This window comes from Aquarana catesbeiana, linkage group LG10 (assembly GCF_042186555.1).
Source record: "Aquarana catesbeiana isolate 2022-GZ linkage group LG10, ASM4218655v1, whole genome shotgun sequence".
Classification (NCBI taxonomy): Eukaryota; Metazoa; Chordata; class Amphibia; order Anura; family Ranidae; genus Aquarana; species Aquarana catesbeiana.
This window is the reverse complement of record NC_133333.1, coordinates 8,173,081-8,194,964: the sequence shown is the minus strand read 5'-3', so window position 1 is coordinate 8,194,964 and position 21,884 is coordinate 8,173,081. Positions and strand designations below refer to the sequence as shown.

General features: G+C 45.9%; 1 protein-coding gene across 1 annotated transcript in view; it reads right to left on the bottom strand.

Moving 5' to 3' along the window:
• Positions 1–21,884, bottom strand: part of LOC141110288 (uncharacterized) — a 51,684-nt gene that overhangs the window by 5,548 nt on the left and 24,252 nt on the right. Inside the window, exons 9-22 of the mRNA XM_073601577.1 lie at positions 21,685–21,786; positions 21,499–21,603; positions 20,454–20,555; positions 20,268–20,372; positions 19,301–19,402; positions 19,115–19,219; positions 14,530–14,631; positions 14,344–14,448; positions 10,573–10,683; positions 10,388–10,492; positions 8,611–8,685; positions 6,368–6,527; positions 4,406–4,521; positions 2,544–2,675 (exon numbers count right to left, since the gene is read on the bottom strand). Of these exons, the coding sequence (XP_073457678.1) occupies positions 2,544–2,675; positions 4,406–4,521; positions 6,368–6,527; positions 8,611–8,685; positions 10,388–10,492; positions 10,573–10,683; positions 14,344–14,448; positions 14,530–14,631; positions 19,115–19,219; positions 19,301–19,402; positions 20,268–20,372; positions 20,454–20,555; positions 21,499–21,603; positions 21,685–21,786 (1,527 nt within the window). The remainder of the gene's footprint in view (positions 1–2,543; positions 2,676–4,405; positions 4,522–6,367; positions 6,528–8,610; positions 8,686–10,387; positions 10,493–10,572; positions 10,684–14,343; positions 14,449–14,529; positions 14,632–19,114; positions 19,220–19,300; positions 19,403–20,267; positions 20,373–20,453; positions 20,556–21,498; positions 21,604–21,684; positions 21,787–21,884) is intronic.

The following is a 21,884-nucleotide window of genomic DNA, read 5'->3' as shown; positions in this document are numbered from 1 at the left end:
ATATTTACCGTATTTATTTATTATTGTAACAAAGTGTCATCTCTTCAGTGTTGTCACATGAAAAGATACAATAAAATATTTACAAAAATGTAAGGGGTGTACTCACTTTTGTGAGATACTGTATGTATGTATGTATATATATATTATTTATTCTCACAAAAGTAAGTACACCCCTCAGTCACATTTGTGTAAATCTTTTCTTCTATCTTTTCATGTGACAACACTGAAGAAATGACCCTTATCTACAATGTAAAGTAGTGAGTGTACAGCTTGTATAACAGTGTAAATTTGCTGTCCCCTCAAAATAACTCAACACACAGCCATTAATGTCTAAACCGCTGGCAACAAAAGTCAGTACACCCCGAAGTGAAAATGTCCAAATTGGGCCCAATTAGCCATTTTCCCTCCCCTGGTGTCATGTGACAAGGTCTCAGGTGTGAATGGGGAGCAGGTGTTTTCAATTTGGTCTTAATCACTCTCACTCTCTCATACTGGTCACTGGAAGTACAACATGGCACCTCACGGCAAAGAACTCTCTGAGGATCTGAAAAAAAAGAATTGTTGCTCTACATAAAGATGTCCTAGGCTATAAGAAGATTGCCAAGACCCTGAAACGGAGCTGCAGCACGGTGGCCAAGACCATACAGCAGTTTAACAGGACAGGTTCCACTCAGAACAGGCCTCGCCATGGTCCACCAAAGAAGTTGAGGTCACGTGCTCAGCGTCATATCCAGAGGTTGATTTTGGGAAATAGATGTATGAGTGCTGCCAGCATTGCTGCAGAGGTTGTAGGGGGGGGGGGTCAGCCTGTCAGTGCTCAGACCATACGCCGCACACTGCATCAAATTGGTCTGCATGGCTGTTGTCCCAGAAGGAAGCCTCTTCTAAAGATGATCCACAAGAAAGTCCGCAAACAGTTTGCTGAAGACAAGCAGACTAAGGAGATGGATTACTGGAACCATGTCCTGTGGTCTGATGAGACCAAGATAAAAGTATTTGGTTCAGATGGTGACAAGCGTGTGTGGGGGCAACCAGGTGAGGAGGACAAAGACAAGTGTGTCTTGTCTACAGTCAAGCTTGGTGGTGGGAGTGTCGTGGTCTGGGACTGCATTGGAGATACAGTTCATTGAGGGAACCATGAATGCCAACATGTAGCAGAGCATGATCCCCTCCCTTCGGAGACTGGGCCGCAGGGCAGTATTCCAACATGATAACCACCCCAAACACACCTCCAAGATGACCACTGCCTTGCTAAAGAAGCTGAGGGTAAAGGTGATGGACTGGCCAAGCATGTCTCCAGACCTAAACCCTATTGATCATCTGTGGGACATCCTCAAACGGAAGGTGGAGGAGCGCAAGGTCTCTAACATGCACCAGCTCCGTGATGTCGTCATGGAGGAGGGGAAGAGGACTCCAGTGACAACCTGTGAAGCTCTGGTGACCTCCATGCCCAAGAGGTAAGGTAGTGCTGGAAAATAATGGTGGCCACACAAAATATTGACACTTTGGGCCCAATTTGGACATTTACGTTTAACCTTAGGAGTACAAAACATATTCTGCCTAGTGACCGGGACGCTTCCTGATAACGTTGTAAAACGAAACGTACGTCGAGGCGCACCCCTGTCACGTCATTTCCAGCCACTTTCGATTTACAAACACTACGGCGGTGGAACGCACACACCGGCCCCACAAGCGGAAGCTGAACGGCTGTATTACCCATTTGCCTGGTGACATACGCTATTATCCTCAGTGCCAGGCTAAGGCACCAACTCATGGAGGCGACCATTTGGCTTTATCTTTTGTAAATCAATATTTTATTAAATGGTTTTACACCATGGTCCCGTGTTTATCTGTTTTTTTAATGTGGCAACTGTGGTGGAGACAAACAAGGTCCCCAGCTATATCCATACCGGTGCATCAGCAAGATCCCCTGACCCACAAAACATGGCCTACACCAACCTTCTTTTTTAGGTAAAGAGGTCACGGTCGGTCTGGTGAGTAGGCATTTCACTCACATCCACCGGGTGATTTATGTGAAGTCTTTCCCTTGGTGACGATGTTGAGATTGAATACACATAAAAATGTATTTTAAAAAAATTAAATCATATCAAAAAAGCAGTAGTGTTTTTTCATAGAAAGTCCTACCCTTTCTTTGCTGTTCCTTTTCACAGGCTTCAACCTCAAATGCTTTATGGATGTCTGCCCTTACCATCTAATGATTTAATTAATTTAAGTCATTTAAATTGGCCCCCAACAGTAATAAAAAAAAAAGACAGTTCAGGTTGAGATGCTCCATCGATCTGGTACTGTCCACAGTAGTACATTTTCAACGTCCTTCCATGTCCTCAGTCTTTCAGTTAAATATTGCATATGATCACCCAATTCGGAAGACCGAGGACATACTATGAGTATAAGGCTTCATGGGCTTGACTTTCTTTATGGGAGGGACAGTGATGAATCCATATGGGGTGTATATGATAAGTCCAATTTAATAACAAATAATATAAATCTTAAGGTATGTAGCAGGTACTAAATAGACAAACCTGTTTCTCCAGAAAGATCTTCAGGATCTGCCAACCTAACCACACTGCTGTCATTATGTTGTGTGTTTTCCGGCTTTGCCTCTCCATCAATCATTGCTATATGTTCTGGCTCAGTGGTGGGACCAATGGCTGCTATGTACAGAAACGGGAAATGTTCATACAAGTTACATAGTTACATACATATAATTACATAGTAGGTGAGGTCAAAAAAAGACACAAGTCCATCAAGTCCAACCTATGTGTGATTATGTGTCAGTATTACATTGTATATCCCTGTATGTTGTGGTCATTCAGGTGCTTATCTAATAGTTCCTTGAAACTATCGATGCTCCCCGCTGAGACCACCGCCTGTGGAAGGGAATTCCACATCCTCTCTTACAGTAAAGAACCCTCTACGTAGTTTAAGGTTAAACCTCTTTTCTTCTAATTTTAATGAGTGGCCACGAGTCTTGTTAAAACTCCCCTCCGCGAAAAAGTTTTATCCCTATTGTGGGGTCACCAGTACGGTATTTGTATATTGAAATCATATCCCCTCTCGAACGTCTCTTCTCCAGAGAGAATAAGTTCAGTGCTCACATCCTTTCCTCATAACTAATATCCTCCAGACCCTTTATTAGCTTTGTTGCCCTTCTTTGTACTCGCTCCATTTCCAGTACATCCCTCCTGAGGACTGGTGCCCAGAACTGGACAGCATACTCCAGGTGCGGCCGGACCAGAGTCTTGTAGAGCGGGAGAATTATGCCAAATGACTATTGGCAAAGGGATCATTTATTGGCAAAGGGAGCATCCAACAGTCATGGGGTGTCCATTAACAGCGCAATCAATTTGATGACCCAATGCTGCACTTTTGAAAGGATCCATCCATTTAACGCTACCAATGCTACCGGTGATAGAAGAAAAGGAAGGTTTTAGCCATCAGTCACGTTGCACCAAAAAGAGGTGGTTTCTGGCAGGGTAGATTTTGTTCTTTGAGGGGATACATCTGCAGGTCTTTGGACAGCCACAGAAGAGGAGGAGACAACTACAAGTCTACAAGCCTTTTGACCAGCCTTGGAAGAGGAGGAGACATCTGCAGGTCTTTGGCCAACCATAGAAGAGGAGGAGACATATGCAGGTCTTTGGCAAGCCATTGAAGTGGAGGAGACATCTGCAGGTCTTTGACCAATCATAGAACAGGAGGAAACTTCACTTCAATGGCTGACCAAAGATCTGCAGAAGTCTCCTCCTCTTATGTAGTTGGCCAAGGACTTGCCTATGTCTCCTCCTGTTCTATGGCTGGCCAAAGACCTGTCAATGTTTCCTTCACTTCAATGGTTGACCAAAAGATCTGCAGATGTCTCTTCCTCTTCTATGGCTGGCCAAAGACTTGCAGAGGTTTGCCATTCTTCTATTTTTAGCCAAAGACCTGCAGATGTCTCCTCCACTTCAATTGCTGGCCAAGTATCTGCAGAATGAGACATCTACGGGTCTTTGGCTAGCCATTAAAGTGGAGGATACATCTGCAGGTCTTTGGCCAACCATAGAAGAAGAGGAGGCTTCTGCAGGTTTTGTGTTCTACTCATGGCCTGGTAATTCTTCTACTCATGACCTGAGGAGGAGTTTTAAATGAGCTGGAGGGTGACTGAAAAAATGTGAACTTCTACTGCTCCATCTGCGAACCTATCACTAGTGACGGGTTTTTAGTCTCTGTCCCTCAATGTGAAGAACTGTAAAAAAGGGACAGAGCCCTGAATCACATTGGTGGTGTACAAGCTGGTTCTTTGCAGTCAGCACCTGGACCTTGTGAAGCCCCATCACAGGCCACCAGCGGGAGCGTAACACAACAGACGATAAAATCATAGTACATAAGGATGTCGTCTTACCTTTTTTTTTCTGACCTTTAACATGAATGGCAAACACTGTTGCAAGAATAGAAATGCAGGCAATCACCAGCACAGGGATGAGAATGGGGTACAGGTTCTTGTGCCTGGAAACTAAACTGTGATAAGACTTAGTTAGTAAAATGCAACCCTGGCCATTAGGAAAGGGGCGCCATCTAGACTGCAGGCCCCAGTACATGGTATATATTCAAATGGAGACTTAAAGGAAAAGTACGGCCAAAGCTTTCTTGGCTGTACTTCTCCTATGGATCACGGGAGTGCAGATCATTCTGCACTCCTGTGACCCACTTTCAGCAAACAGCGACATCATAGAGCCAGTCCAGGCTGGGGAAAGATTGCGACCATATGGTCAGTTTCCAACCAGTTTCCTGGACCAGCAGCTGACTCAGCCTCTCAGTGTGACACTGAGAGTCTAAGCCAGCCGCTCCCACCCCCTCCACGGACCGGCGCTCCAGTGAGTGCTGAAGGAGCAGAGCACAGAGCCGGTGGCTGACAGTCACCAGTCTCTGCTCAGAGCAGACCCAAGAACTGAACGATCAGTGGTCTTTGATCACTCAGTGTAGAGCCGGAGGAGGACAGCTGCAGCTCAGATCAATGCAGCAGTCATCCAGGTGAGTATGAAGGGTTTTTCTTTGTCTGATTCACTTTTCTTTTAATTTTGAGTGTGAAGGTCCACAGAAGCGCAGAGAGAATGGTTCTCAGTCCATTCTCACAGGAGTGGTGGCTGAAGGTTGGCTGTTAGCTCCAGTAGGGACTGGGTGTGCAAAAAGGAAAGTGCCAAAAGCAGAACATATAAAATCCTTATGTCATAAAAACTCCAACGCGTTTTGGGGATTCAAAGGGTCCTTCGTCAGGGCTTGGTACTGTTGTGTACTGGACTGATAAAATTGGAGGGATCCTGAGGGGTAATTAGAATGATTACTCTAGATGCTGGTTAACTCCTATAATTACTCCGCAGTATGACTCCAAGGACAAAGCCCCGGTGAAGTGGGACCGTTTGAACCTCCAAAATGCATTGGGTTCTTATGACATAAGAGTCTTAATGAAAACGAATCTGGACTTTATATACATCCTGCTTTCTTTTTCACCCACCAGTTACCTCCTTGAAAATAGAGAAGGTTTTTAGCCTTGTCCACGCATTGGGACTGCACTGACCACGGGCGTTGCTAGGTCTACAACAGATCTGGGGCTAGAGCCCATAGCAGTGTAGTAAAGAAAGTCATATGCTTGGGCGAGCATAGACATGTATATAATATATGTGTGTTTGTGCATATATCCCCAGAGATTCCCCCCTTACATTAGGGTCCCCAGAGAGCCCCCACTTACATCAGGGTTCCCAGAGAGCCTCCCTTACATTAGGGTCCCCAGAGAGCCTCCCCCTTAAATCAGGGTCCCCAGAGAGCCTCCCCTTAAATTATCGTCCCCAGAGAGCCTCCCCCTTAAATCAGGGTCCCCAGAGAGCCTCCACCCTGAATCAGGGTCACCAGAGAGCCCCCCCCACTTACATCAGGGTCCCCAGAGAGCCTCCCCTCCCCTTCTAGACCCCCGCAGAGACTCGGGCTATGGGCCCCAGATTCGGGGCTATAGCCCCAAAAACCACCCCCTAGCGACGCCACTGGCACTGACCAAGACGTGTGGTATGAATAAGTCATAAAGGCTCTCCACCCATCGAAAATGAAACCCCTTAATGAATTGATCATAACCATTACCCATTCCAGCCTGATTCGCAGCCATTGCAACAACCATCTCCTAAAACAGATCATAAATAAGGGATCCTTGTTACCTCAGCTTCAAACCGACCCAACGCCTACTGACCTCAGACAGAGCTGAGGAACACCATACAGAACAGCTCAGCTATTTCATCATCTCTTATATTTTTCATAAAAATAAATGTCTAATGTCTTAATACCTTATATACATAAAAGCATATAGTCAATGTCTAACCTTTCATTTCTGCTTTCATTGCGTCCTGAAACTGGCTGTCTGTAAAGCGTAGAATTAACTGTCCTTCGTGTGGTTCCTAATACACGTTGGGGCCCCAAAGTTGATGGTGCTCCGGATTCATGAGTGATTTGCGTCCTGCTGCTTCTGGAAGGGCTTATACCTATGGAAGAATATTAAAATAAAGGATTTCATGATATTTAATATGTAGTGCGCACCCCTGAAAGGGCACGCTAATTTGACACAGTTCCCTCTCCCCACTAGTGCAGCGGCAGCCAGGCACACAGCAACATTCACTTTTCTGGCTCAATAAACAGTCTAGAAGTTGCTTCTAGACTAGACTTAGATAGGAGCAGTCATTAGAGGGCACTCTTCACTCTGCGACTACTTCTTAGAACCATCCTTGTAATAATAGCCCAGGAAATGGACAGCCCTAGGATACCATAAGCAATGTCCCAGGCCAGGCAAGTCTTACTATTAGTGTACAAGGGCTAATAGCGGCAACAGTCACCCAGATCCTGCACTCGTGTCTGTACTCACAAGGTCCCTGAATACTTGGATGCCTCCTTCCAATATCAAACAGAAATTTACTTAGTGAACTCTCCAGACTGGATTGTAGGTGAAATCCAATTGTTTGGCTGCATGCATTCTTAGCAAGAAGGCAGGTGGTGCTTTAGCATTGCCGGGACCCCCATCAGCCCAGGTAAATTTCAGCAGGATTGCCTGGGAGGGCAGCAGCCCTCCAGGCAGGGAACTTCTCCCCCTGGAAAACCACCAGACTGCTCCAGGTCCCAGACTATTTATAAGCTCTGCAGCCACCTACTGGGTACACCTCCCCCAGCTTTAGAATAGCTGGGACCTCCATGAGCCCAGGTAAATTTCAACAGGATTGCCTGGAATGGCAGCAGCTCTCCAGGCAGGGAACCTCTCCTCCTGGAAAAACACCAGACTGCTCCAGGTCCCAGACTATTTATGAGCTCTGCAGCCACCTACTGGGCACACCTCCCCCCCGCTTTAGAATAGCTGGGAACTCCATGAGCTCAGGTAAATTTCAGTAGGATGGCCTAGGAGGGCAGCAGCCTTCCAGGCAGGGAACTTCTCCTCCTGGGAAAGGACCAGACAGCCTATCAGTGCATTTAGAAATCAAAAGCAGAGGAACCACAGTTCTCAGCATACAACACAACCGATTGACTGACGGTGGAACTACATGGTGGGAACTCGCCTACAGATATACCAGAGATGGGTTTAATTCGGTTCTTCTCATTGGTTGAGTGTCAGGGAAATTGTGTACATTATTTTAATGTTAATTTTTCTCTACCGTTGTGCAATCCACAAGATCCAGTCCACTCCTTACACAGCCATAAACATCCCCCTGAGGACAGGGTGCTAAAATGAACATGAAATTATGAATGGTGACATCAAAAACCTCCAAAAGCGTCACCAATCACACCATTTAAAATGCAAAGAAGGACATTTATTTGTTACAAAACAATATAGCGTTGTTCTGTGACAAATAAATGTTCCGATTTGCATTTTAAATGGTGTAACGGCATCGCTTTGCTTCTTTATCACCCGGCCACCACACGGCCCCCCACCTGGTGGAGACCACCATTGAGCAGGCATGGTCCATCATTGTCAATATCAGGGAACCAGTCAAAAGCAATGATGTGCAAGCATTGCTGGAGCAAGTACATAGCTCTGACATATACCGCAGTGCTGTACAGAGAACACTGAGCCGGTCACATCAGTCTCAGTACCAGAGGAGCTTACACTCTAATGTCCCCTCCTCCCACAGTCACACACTATTATAATACATTTATATAGCTCTGACATATACCGCAGCGCTGTACAGAGATCACTGAGCCAATCACATCAGTCTCTGTACCAGAGGAGCTTACACTCCAATGTCCCCTACCCCACAGTCACACACTGTTATTATTATTATACATTTACCATATATAGCTCTGACATATACTGCAGTGCTGTACAGAGATTGCTGAGCCAATCACATCAGTCTCTGCCACACACCGGGGCCAATTAGGTCAGCAAAAAATGCAGCTTACCCTTGTGTTTCTGGAACACAACCAGACTGCCTGGAGGAAGCCACACAACATGCCTAAAACCCAGAGCTACAAGGTAGGAGGACTAACCACTGAGCTTCCCTTCCGCACATCTAACCGAAAGACCACTATTACAATATTCATTTTTATTTTTATTTATTTTTTTTAATCTAAGGCCCAACGAACCTTTAGCAGCAGCTGAAGACGCAGAAGAAACCGCCGACCTGCTGGTGGGACTGAAGAACAACGCAGGAGTACGTTCTAAAGGAAGGTGGACAATATTATCACATATTACTGGCAGTCTGTGAATATATATATATGTAATGTAGCTACACATAGATACCTTATAATGTTTCAACATAAGTTCCTATTTTATTAATGTATATAAACTGTATATAGTAGCAGAGTTACACATAGTTACATTGTAATGTCTTCATTTCCAATCATTTTTATTGAGTATTTCAAATGAGATACAAAAGCCAACATCGGAACATATGGTAAAAATAAAGTGTGCTCCGGATGTGTACAGGAATACAAAGTTGTAAGATAAACAAAAATAATTTATATTCCGGTACATATGGATCTGCCTGATTTGCAATACAATAAAACACATTAGTTCCAAAAAATTTGGAATATATATATATATAATGAACTGTATAAATATTTTATCATTACAAAAAAAATTAAATATATATAAAATTATTGGAACTAATGTTAGAACATTATAATGTAATTGTTTATATATATTATATAGTACCAGTTACATTGTAATGTTTTAACACTGGTTCCAAAAATGTATTTTTATAAATAATATATATATAAACATACATACACTATGTTACCGAAAGTACTGGGAAGGCCGTCCACAAGGTTTAGGAGGGTGTCTATGGGAATGTTTGACCATTCTTCCAGAAGAGCATTTGTGATGTCAGGCACTGATGTTGGACAAGAAGGCTTGGATCACAGTTTCCGCTATGATTCATCTCAAAGGTGTTCTATTAGGTTGAGGTCAGGACTCTGTGCAGGCCAGTCATGTTCCTCCACCCCAAACTCCCTCATCCATGTCTTTATGGACCTTGCTTTGTGCACTGGTGCGCAGTCATGTTGGAACAGGAAGGGGCCGTCCCCAAACTGTTCCCACAAAGTTGGGAGCATGAAATTGTCCAAAATGTCTTTGTATGCTGACGCCTTAAGAGTTCCCTTCACTGGAACTAAGGGGGCAAACCCAACCCCTGAAAAACAACCCCACACCATAACCCCCCTCCCCCCCACACCATAATCCCCCCTCCCCCCCACACCATAACCCCCCCTCCCCCCCACACCATAATCCCCCCTCCCCCCCACACCATAATCCCCCCTCCACCAAATGATTTGGACCAGTGCACAAAGCAAGGTCCATAAAGACATGGATGAGCGAGTTTGGGGTAGAGGAACTTGACTGGCCTGCACAGAGTCCTGACCCGATAGAACATTTTTGAGATGAATTAGAGCAGAGACTGCGAGCCAGGCCTTCTCATCCAACATCAGTGCCTGACCTCACAAATGCTCTTCTGGAAGAATGGTCAAACATTCCCATAGACACCCTCCTAAACCTTGTGGACGGCCTTCCCAGAAGAGTTGAAGCTGTTATAGCTGCAAAGGGCGGAGTCAACTCAATATTTAACCCTACGGACTAAGACTGGGAGGTCATTAAAGCTTGTGTGGGTGTAAAGGCAGGCGTCCCAATACTTTTGGTAATATAGTGTGTAAATGTTTTAACATTATAAAAAAAAATTGTATATATATAGATAGATATAGATAGATATATACATATCTATATGTATGTATATATATATATATATATATATATATATATATATATATATATATATATATATATATATATATATATATATAGATAGATAGATATACACACTGCATATCAGTATATAAGTGAGACAGGTATTATAATAATATCACCCACCTTGTGTGCTGTCTGTGCCTCTTACAGGGTTAGAGGACATTGGACTGAATTCTGTGCTGCGCTGCCCCCTGCTGGTGGATGTTGAGTACTGCAATGCAGAACTGTCTGCGAAGCATTGAGACAAAATACATAAATTCACATAAAGCGTTGATACCACGGTGATAAAATAGGATTAGGTCACTCACCCTGCATGGAGACATTAGAAGGAGGAGCGGAGTGACTGTAGTTCTGGATCGGTGAGATGGTAGATGCCCCGCCATTGTTTGTAGTACTGATGCTTTGGACTGTACTGAGCTCTGCAACAGTTTAAAAAAATGGATTAACCAGAATCTGAAGGTTTTCAACCAAATGGTGCTTCCCCAGGTCCTTTCTCCATCATAATCCTGCAAACAATTCCCATACGGGTGCAAGCTCAGCTCATCACCTGGAAATATGGAAGCTCACAAAGCTCCAGACAGAAGCACCCTGAAAGTGCACCTCTTTATTGAGTCATAAAAGTGACTTGTCACAGTAACAAAACACTGTGGAGCATGAGAAAAGTCTACGCGTTTTGCGCTACATCAGCGCTTAATAAATCGACAAGTTTCATGCCACGTCAGCGCTTAATCAGTCTACGCGTTTCATGCTATATCAGCGCTTAATCAGGTGCGAATGTAGTATAAAACACACGCATTTTTTATCATGCCCCGCAGTGTTTTGTTGCTGTAACAAGTTGCTTTTATGACTCATTAAAGATGGGAATTTTCGGAGTGCAGGTGTCTGGATCTTTGTGATCTTACACAATCTGCAGGTCGTTCACAATGAAATAAAATGGTTCTGCATGCCATCATCAAAAGAGAGCCAAAGGGTAATTCAATCGGAAGCCATAGAAGCATTTATGGGCAAGGCTGGGGCAAGGATTTTTTACACCCTAGGCAAAAGCTCATTATGCCGCCCCCCCTGGGCTCCACCCCTGACTCCACCCCCTTTTGCCCTGCCCATGTATACCTTACATTTTTAATGAAGCCCCCATCAATTGCAGCCTCACCAGTGCCCATCAAATGCAGCCTCACCAGCGCCCATCAATGCAGCCTCACCAGCGCCCATCAAATGCAGCCTCACCAGTGCCATTCAATGCAGCCTCACCAGTGCCCATCAATGCAGCCTCACCAGTGCCCATCAAATGCAGCCTCACCAGTGCCCATGAATGCAGCCTCACCAGTGCCCATCAAATGCAGCCTCACCAGTGCCCATGAATGCAGCCTCACCAGCGCACATAAAATGCAGCCTCACCAGCGCTCATCAATGCAGCCTCACCAGTGCCCATCAATGCAGCCTACCAGTGCCCATCAAATGCAGCCTCACCAGCACCCATCAATGCAGCCTCACCAGTGCCCATCAATGCAGCCTCACCAGCGCCCATCAAATGCAGCCTCACCAGCGCCCATCAATTCAGCCTCACCAGCGCCCATCAAATGCAGCCTCACCAGCACCCATCAAATGCAGCCTCACCAGCACCCATCAATGCAGCCTCACCAGTGCCCATCAATGCAGCCTCACCAGCGCCCATCAAATGCAGCCTCACCAGCGCCCATCAATTCAGCCTCACCAGCGCCCATCAAATGCAGCCTCACCAGCACCCATCAAATGCAGCCTCACCAGCACCCATCAATGCAGCCTCACCAGTGCCCATCAATGCAGCCTACCAGTGCCCATTAATAAATGTTTGCTTCCATTTATTCGGGAGTTGGGACACAGACACAGTCCTCTGCCGCCGCTGCACCTCTGACACTATGTGCGAATGATGCGGTGGCTGATGCTGAGACTTAGTTGCTTGTTGCAGAGAGAAGAGAGTAGGAACACCAGTGGCAGGGCGCCCTAGACAGCTGCCTAGTTTGCCTAGTGGTAGCACCGGCCCGGTTTATGGGAATCATGTGCTTGCTTGCTGCATGTCAAAGCCTACTAAGACCACCCTAAGTAATGCCCACATGGGATGCTGAGCCTCCATGAAAGAACTGAAATCCAAAGAATGAAAGGGGAAGGCCAGGGACAGTCAGGCTGGGGAAGAAACGGCTTGATGATGTTGGATGTCCTCCAGCCAGGAAAGGGACTGGAGACATGGCTGGTGCGGAGGTTACTCTAGTCTGCTCTCTGGTGGTCACCCCTGGAGTAGAACGCTGTCACCCTCACTTGACAGACAACATGCAAAGGTCAATACTATGAAATGTTACTCATACACTCTAAGTTATTACTTGGTTGGAATGGAGACTGGATTTGGTAAATCTGGACCCATTTACTGGTCTTCTCCTCTTTTGGGACCGGTCCATGTTTTTAGGTGGAACCCATATGAGCATGGTCGGATTGTAGTAGGAGTCAAACCTGTGAATAGGGTAGTCTGATGTCTGGAGCTTCTATCTAATGATAGCATGGTGTCCTGCAATAAGAGATGGGACCCTCTGCTCTCCAAGCAGGTGCAGGGGGTCCGCAGTGCCCGGGGGGTCCGCAGTGCCCGGGGGGGTCCGCAGTGCCCGGGGGGGGTCCGCAGTGCCCGAGGGGTCCGCAGTGCCCGGGGGGGTCAGCAGTGCCCGGGGGGGTCCGCAGTGCCCGGGGGGGGTCCGCAGTGCCCGGGGCACATGGGCACAGTCCTACCCTGCCTGCTCAGTCTATGTCTTCGGCTAATGAAGTACTGAAGCAAATGGAATAGATAGGAAAGCCAAGCAAATAGCATCTTCAGGAGGTCATCAATGGTACCAAGGGTCTGATTGTCCTCATTCATAGTCCTAATCTACTAGCTGGACAGCTCCAATTTAAAGTGGAACTCCGGTGTAGCGCCCTCCTGGTTCGGAGAAGGCTGATAGGTAAATTTAGCTCCTTTGTAATCAGTGGAGCGGGGGTTGATTACTTAGGGCTGTTCAGTGTCCTGCTTCTGCTGTGCTACTCCCTCTGTTTTCTAGAGACTTCTGGAAGAATAGTGGGAGGGAGAGGGGAACAGGCAGTCTGAATATTTAAGGGAACTCCAGCCAATCCCTGAGGATGTGTGCCCAGAAGGTGGGGGAGAGTCAATAAATATTCTGAGGCCTGACAGCGGAGTGCAGAGATCCTGGGTCCAGTCCTTAAGGAGGAGCCCCCCTGTGTAAGGGCTCTGCCCCCTGGGGCAAAGAGAGAGAGAGAAAGGAAGCTTGAGGAGCCTCAAATATTTTATTCCCACAGTTCCAGGGCATGCCACGCTCCCCATCCCTATCCAACCTCCCGTTCCCAAAAAGAACCCTAAAAGAAACTCCTAGGCTGATTTTTGAGGAATCAGTCAAAAAGGAAAGGAAAAATGCTGTGGGACTGGCTGTGCATGCTGCGAGTGGGGGGGAAATAGGACCCTCCTGACCCTACACCGCTCCTGTGGTGTAACACTACAGATATAAAAGACACACATTAATGCAGCTATATATTCCTTATTCCATCATTAAATGCATTTTTTTTTTAGTGTAAGTACCCGGATTTGACCTTCTGAAGCCCCTATACAGCAGAGCTCAGACTGGAGAAGCAAAAAGCAGCGTGGGGAGCCAATAAGTTGTGCTGTAGTGCTCATATGCTAACAAGGAACATGCTGAGAGGGGAAGAGAGCAGAGTGACAGAGATGAGCTCATCAGTTTGCTTTTTCTTTTTTTCCTTTCATGGTCCAATCACAGGCTGGGGGAGGGACAAGACCCGTATGTCTTATTAAACTGCATTGGAGAAAAATCAGGTCTCCTGCCCTGCCAGACAGGGATGCGCTGCGTACTGCAAAATTTGATTGTGAGTTCCCAATTAGAGTCCCTGCTAATAGTACAAGTCCAGATAATACAGAACTACAAGTGTTGGAGCTTATACTAGGACCCCACCAAAGTTTTCTGTGGCCCCATGATCTGTACTTAACCCCCCACCCCATTAGATAAAATAGATCTACAAGCAAACATTAAAGCTTATACTATGACCCCACCAACCTTGTCTGCGGTCTGTAGAGGTTACAGGGTTAGAGGTCTCTGTACTGAATTCTGTGCTTGGCTGCCCCCTGCTGGAGGATTCTGAGTACAGCACTGCAGTGTTATCTGCACAGAGCAGAGACAATAAATGTCATTTCATGTGAAGCTCTAATATCTCCTTATTGTGCAAAATATGAACTCACTGACCTGGCAGAGTGACCCCGGAAGAAGGGGGGGCGGAGCTGCTGTACCTATAGATGGGGGAGACGGTCACACTGCCTGCACCGCTGTCCTGGATTGTACTAATCTCTGCAAAAGTTTGGAAATTGATTATTGCCTTCAGAGCTTTTTTGGCCATCCTGATCAGCTCTTTGAAATGAACCTCCAACACATTCCTCCTGAAGCTAACAAATCCCAGAAGTTCTCCACAGCTAAAACCTGATAAGACGGTACTAATCTCTGCAAAAGTTTGGAATTTGGTTATCCAGAACCCTCTGATGGCTGACAGGGCAGAAATATTTAACAATTCTTGATTTATTTTACTTGATATATTGTAAGAGTATTCTAAAAGTTGTTCACTCAATGACTCTAAAGGTATTCTAAGGTTCATTCAACTCAATGACTTTAGTGATGACTTTGATTCCTGTGAAGTTTTCAATCCAGAGGATCTAATCTCACCCAGGGGGGGGTCTTTGGAATCTCACAGAACTTTCTTACTACCCCCCCCCCCCCCATATGTAAGCAGGGGCGGATCCAGAGTCTAGTCTCGGGAGGGGCACTGCCAGAAAATTAGGTGTTGCTTACCCGGTTCCCGACCGGGGCACGCCGATGTACATCGGCAGAATGGCACGGCTGGGCAAATGGACTTACCGGTACGTCCATTTGAATTCCCCGCCGTGCCATTGCGTGCGCACGCGCCGGCCGGGAGCTCCGTGAGTCGGGTCGCGGGTCCCACGGACTCGATCGCCGCGGGGATACCCGTGGTCGCCTCACAGAGAGGACGAACGGGGAGATGCCGTTGTAAACAGCATCTCCCCGTTCTGCCTAGTGACAAGTGTCACTCGAACTCTGCTCCCTGTCATCCCTTTCATCGGAGCAGAGATCAGTGACGTCACACATACAGCCCATCCCCCCTACAGTTAGTAATCACTCCCCTAGGACATACTTAACCCCTCCCAGCCCGCTAGTGGTTAACCCCTTCACTGCCAGTGTCATTTACACAGTAATCAGTGTATTTTTAATCGCTGTATAAATGACAATGATCCCAAAAATGTGTCAAAAATGTCCGCCATAACGTCGCAGTCACAATAAAAATCGCTGATCGCCGTCATTACTAGTAAAAAAAAAAAAATATTAATAAAAATGCCATAAAACTATCCCCTATTTAGTAAACGCTATAACTTTTGCGCAAACCAATCAATTAACGCTTATCGCGATTTTTTTTTTTTACCAAAAATATGTAGAAGAATACGATCGGCCTAAACTGAGGAAAAAAAATGTTTTTTTTATATATTTTTGGGGGATATTTATTATAGCAAAATGTAAAAAATAATGCGTTTTTTTCAAAATTGTCGCTCTTATTTTGTTTATAGCGCAAAAAATAAAAAATCGCAGAGGCGATCAAATGCCACCAAAAGAAAGCTCTATTTGTGGGAAAGAAAGGACGTCAATTTTGTTTGGGAGCCACGTCGCACGACCGCCGCAATTGTCAGTTAAAGCGACGCAGTGCCGAATCGCTCTGGTCAGGAAGGGGGTAAAATCTTCGGGGGCTGAAGCGGTTACTTAACAATCACTGATCGCCGCCATTACTAGTAAAAAAAAAAACTAATAAAAATGTCATAAATCTATTCCCTATTTTGTAGACGCTATAACTTTTGTGCAAACCAATCAATATATGCTTATTGGGGGGGGGGGGGGTGTTACCAAAAATATGTAGGAGAATACACATTGGCCTAAACTGATGAAGAATTTTTTTTATAGCAAAAAGTTAAAAATATTGTTTGTTTTTTTTTCAAAATTGTCGGTCTTTTTTTGTTTATTTTGCAGAAAATAAAAACCAGAGGTGATCAAATATACCACCAAAAGAAAGCTCTATTTGTGGGAACAAAAGGACATTCATTTTGTTTGGGTACGGCGTTGCACGACCGCGCAATTGTCAGTCAAAGTAACGAAGCGCAGTATCGCAAAAAAAAAAAAAAAATGGCCTGTTCATGAAAGGGGGGAAAATTTTCCAGAGCTGAAGGGTTAACATTGAACAAGTTTTTAAGGGCAATTTTTTTTTTTTTCATACATAATGACAGTTATGGCACACATCTATTTTGTGATTTGACACATTCATTTATTCTTTTTACTCACTTTTAGTAAAATATTTTGGTGCTCTGGACCTCTGGTGGTGGGAGGGGCTCCCATGCAGGTCGCAGGTCTTCTTGGAGAAGATGGAGTGAGGAGGTGGGTGGAGCCAACACCCACTCAGGGGCGGAAACCTGCAGTATGGACTGTGCAGGAGGTAGAGGGAGGAGGAGCCGAGGGGGTGGAGCCAACACACTCATTCAGGGACGGAGTGGGTGGGAAGAAGACTCCACTCTGAATGCTGGGTCTCTCTCTCGCTTTCCTCCTTAGCAGCGGCAACGTGAATCACTGACGTCACTGGTTTCTAGGCACTAGCAACCAATGTAGGAAATACAGAGGCCAAGCCAGCGGTGCGGCTCCACCCACCTCCTCAGTGCAGCGTTGTAATTATTGCACAGAGTCTCTCTCGGTGCCGCTGATCGGCTGGTGATGATACTGAGAGAGACTCGGGAGTTGGGACTGCACTGTCAGTGATATTTTTTTTGGGGGGGGGGGGGGGGGGGCAATTGCCCTGTTGCCCCCCCCCCTCCTGGATCCGCCCCTGTATGTAAGTAGAATTACTGACTTCAGAACTTCTGGTCATCACAGTCAGCTGTTTGAAGATAACAAATCTCATAGGTTCTCTTCAAGTAAAAACTGATAAGACGGCTGAGATTTGTAATTCTGCAAGGAAAAAATAAATCATTGGTTTTCGAGTAGTGTGCTGACTATACTGGCTGCTCCCTACCTACCTTGCCCTCAATTTAGGCATATTTTTTATTAAGTATGATGACACTATTGTTACTGACACTGCCAGGTGCCACTGAGAGAGATCCCGGGGGGGGCATCAAAATTATGCTATGGGGCCCCATGACCTGTTCTTACCCCCCCCCATTGGATAAAATAGATCTACAAGCAAACATTAAAGCTTATACTATGACCCCACCAACCTTGTCTGCGGTCTGTAGAGCTTAGAGGGTTAGAGGTCACTGTGCTGAATTCTGTGCTTGGCTGCCCCCTGCTGGAGGATTCTGAGTACAGCACTGCAGTGTTATCTGCACAGAGCAGAGACAATAAATGTCATTTCATGTGATGTTTGTTTTTTTTTTTTTTGAAAGCCTATGGCATGCAAAACACACCCAAAAACTTCACCTGGTGCCAAAAACATGTGCTCACACATAAAGAGTGAAACACAAAAAAGTGCAACGGGTACACAGACGTGCCAATTCCCTGAATCCCCCGGGGGCGTTAGGCTCCAGACGGGGACAAGGGTACTTTACAAATGGTCCATCTGGCCAAAACCAGACGGGCCCCCGTTCTCTGGAGGGCCTGCCGAAAAACAGAACCCGCCCAAGTACTAGGTGAGGCTCCCCCCAAAGGGAGACCCCATGAGAGAGGGCGTACTAAGCCAGAAGGCCACGTCCACCCCCCTTCGCAAGACTTTCGGGGCTGGCCCGAGGACCCGCATCCCTACTCGTCACACAGTGAGACGAAACCGTGTACAAACATAAAAATACAAAAAGTGACAAACATAGGCATCAATCAAAAAAAATAAAATAAAGTGGGGAAGGGATAGTGGAGAGGAGAGTGAAAAAGGTGGCCATTGTGTAAAACCATGACCAGGCCCTCCGGCCAGGAACAAAAAATTCCTCTGGTCCCAGCCAAAAGGCCCGGCCCAAGAGGCAGGTGCTAAAAAAGCGTGTTCTATAGTGCAGTGACCGTGGTGCCTCAAATCAAAGTGACTGCCACTCACAGTGATTTTGTGGCACCCCTGGACTGCCTATCCAGGGGCACGCACTCCATAGGCTTTCAAGACCAACCCTGGCCAGCAGCCCAGACCACAGCAGCCCCCACCACAGACAGGAAGGCATGGACTTCTGGAAGCTTGGTGAGAGGCCTTTACCATCAGGCCTCACCGTCGTTTCGTCCCTCCTACCTAATTACATTCGGGAAATACTGGCCCCCCCCCCCCCCCCCCTGGTAGGAGTAAGGGGAGCCAGTGTTCTCTCCCAAATAACTGTCCAGAGCTAGAGCCGCCCCAATCCAGGCCAGAAGGCCAGGGTCCCGACCCTCCCGCCAAGACCAAATGGTTCTCCATCCCCATCAGAAGGCTTCCGTTTTGGCTACAAACCGCTCCGGGTTACCTTCACTCCAGCAGGATTTGCATAGCAACCGCCATCCCATCTCTATCTCGCCATAGATAAGGGACGGAAGCAAGCGCCACCTCCTGGAAACTGATAAGAACAGATACTACACTTGATCTTAGCCAAAAGGCCGAGGCATACTGTTTGTTTAGATCAATAACACTATTGTTCCAACTCTGACACTGCTAGGTGTCCCACAGAGGTCACCGAAGGGCCCCATCAAATCTATGCTATGGGGCCCCATGATCCATACTTATGCCCCCATTAGATAAAATAGATCTACAAGCAAAATTTAAAGCTTTTACTATGACCCCACCAACCTTGTCTGCGGTCTGTAGAGGTTACAGGGTTAGAGGTCTCTGTACTGAATTCTGTGCTTGGCTGCCCCCTGCTGGAGGATTCTGAGTACAGCACTGCAGTGTTATCTGCACAGAGCAGAGACAATAAATGTCATTTCATGTGAAGCTCTAATATCTCCTTATTGTGCAAAATATGAAGTCACTGACCTGGCAGAGTGACCCCGGAAGAAGGGGGGGCGGAGCTGCTGTACCTATAGATGGGGGAGACGGTCACACTGCCTGCACCGCTGTCCTGGATTGTACTAATCTCTGCAAAAGTTTGGAAATCGGTTACCCAGAACCCTCTGATGGCTGACAGGACAGAAATATATAACAATTCTTGATATATTTTACTTGATATATTGTAAAGGGTATTCTAAGGGTTGTCCACTCAGTGACTTTGGTGACAACTCTGATTCCTATGAAGTCTCCAGTCTAGAGGAGGTGAAGTCAGACACACAGGGGGGGAGTCTTTGGGATCTCACAGAACTTTCTTGCTACCCCTCCTCCCCCCCCCATATGTAAGTATATGTATTGCCTTCGGGGCTTTTGGCCATCCTGATCAGCTCTTTGAAATGAACCCCCAACACATTCCTCCTGAAGCTAACAAATCCCAGAAATTCTCCACACCTCAAACCTGATAAGACGGCTGAGATTTCTGAGAATTTCTGACCTCTTAGAACTCTGCAAAAGAAAAAAAAAAATTGGTTTCTAGTAGTGTGCCGACTATGCTGACTGCTCTAGATAGGAAGTAGATCTGGACAGCCTCACTCTGAAAAAATTGCCTTTTTTTCAAAAAAACAAAATAAAAAGTACATGCCACAGCAGAACAGAAGAGCTGACGCGTTTCACACTACAAACAGAGCTTAATCATAGCTATAATTAAGCACTGTTTGTAGTATGAAATGCATCAGCTCTTCTGTTCTGCTGTGGCATGTACTTTTGATTTTTAGCCATACTGTGTGTTTAGATCAGTAACACTATTGTTCCAACTGATACTGCTAGGTGTCCCACAGCGGTCACTGAAGGGCCCCATCAAAACTATGCTATGGGGCCCCATGATCCATACTTAACCCCCGTTATATAAAATTGATTGACAAGCAAACATTAAAGCTTTTAAGATGACCCCACCAACCTTGTCTGCGGTCTGTAGAGGCTACAGGGTTAGAGGTCTCTGTACTGAATTCTGTGCTTGGCTGCCCCCTGCTGGAGGATTCTGAGTACAGCACTGCAGTGTTATCTGCACAGAGCAGAGACAATAAATGTCATTTCATGTGAAGCTCTAATATCTCCTTATTGTGCAAAATATGAACTCACTGACCTGGCAGAGTGACCCCGGAAGAAGGGGGGGCGGAGCTGCTGTACCTATAGATGGGGGAGACGGTCACACTGCCTGCACCGCTGTCCTGGATTGTACTAATCTCTGCAAAAGTTTGGAAATTGATTATTGCCTTCAGAGCTTTTTGGTCATCTTGATCAGCTCTTTGAAATGAACCCCCAACACATTCCTCCTGAAGATGACAAATCCCAGAAGTTCTCCACAGCTAAAACCTCATAAGACGGCTGAGATTTGTAATTCCACAAAAGACGACGCTGACAACTCCCCAGCTACCTTGTCCTTGATTTAGGAATATTTTATATTAAGTTTAATAACATTATTGTTCCAACTGACACTGACAGGTGCCATTGAGAGAGATTGCAGAGGCATTAAAATGATGCTGTGGGGCCCCATGATCTGTTCTTATTCCCCATTGGATGAAATAAATAATATGTAACAATTCTTGATATATTTTACTTGATATATTGTAAAGGGTATTCTAAGGGTTGTCCACTCAATGACTTTGGTGACAACTCTGATTCCTGTGAAGTCTCCAGTCTAGAGGAGGTGAAGTCAGAGGCTCAGGGGGGGGGTCTTTGGGATCCCACAGATTATTCTCGCAACCCCCCCCCCCCCCCATTTATAAATACATTTATTGCCTTCAGAGCTTTTGGTCATCCCAGTCGGCTCTTAGAAATGAACCCCCAACACATTCCTCCTGAAGCTAACAAATCCCAGAAGTTCTCCACAGCTAAAACCCGATAAGACGGCTGAGATTTGTAATTTCCGCAAAAGAAAAATAAATCATTGGTTTCTAGTAGTGTGCTGACTATGCTGACTGCCCCTTACCTATCTTGTCCTTGATTTAGGAATACTTTTTTTTTGTTACATTAAAAAATACTATTGTTACTGACACTGCCAAGTACCAGAAAGAAGAGGGTCCCATCAAAATTATGCTACGGGGGCCCCCATGATCCATACTTAACCCCCCGTTATATAAAATAGATCTACAAGCAAACATTAAAGCTTATACTATGACCCCACCAACCTTGTCTGCTGTCTGTAGAGGTTACAGGGTTAGAGGTCTCTGTACTGAATTCTGTGCTTGGCTGCCCCCTGCTGGAGGACTCTGAGTACAGCACTGCAGTGTTATCTGCACAGAGCACAGACAATAAATGTCATTTCATGTGAAGCTCTAATATCTCCTTATTGTGCAAAATATGAAGTCACTGACCTGGCAGAGTGACCCCGGAAGAAGGGGGGGCGGAGCTGCTGTACCTATAGATGGGGGAGACGGTCACACTGCCTGCACCGCTGTCCTGGATTGTACTAATCTCTGCAAAAGTTTGGAATTTAGTTACCCAGAACCCTCTGATGGCTGACAGGACAGAAATATATAACAATTGTTGATATATTTTACTTGATATATTGTAA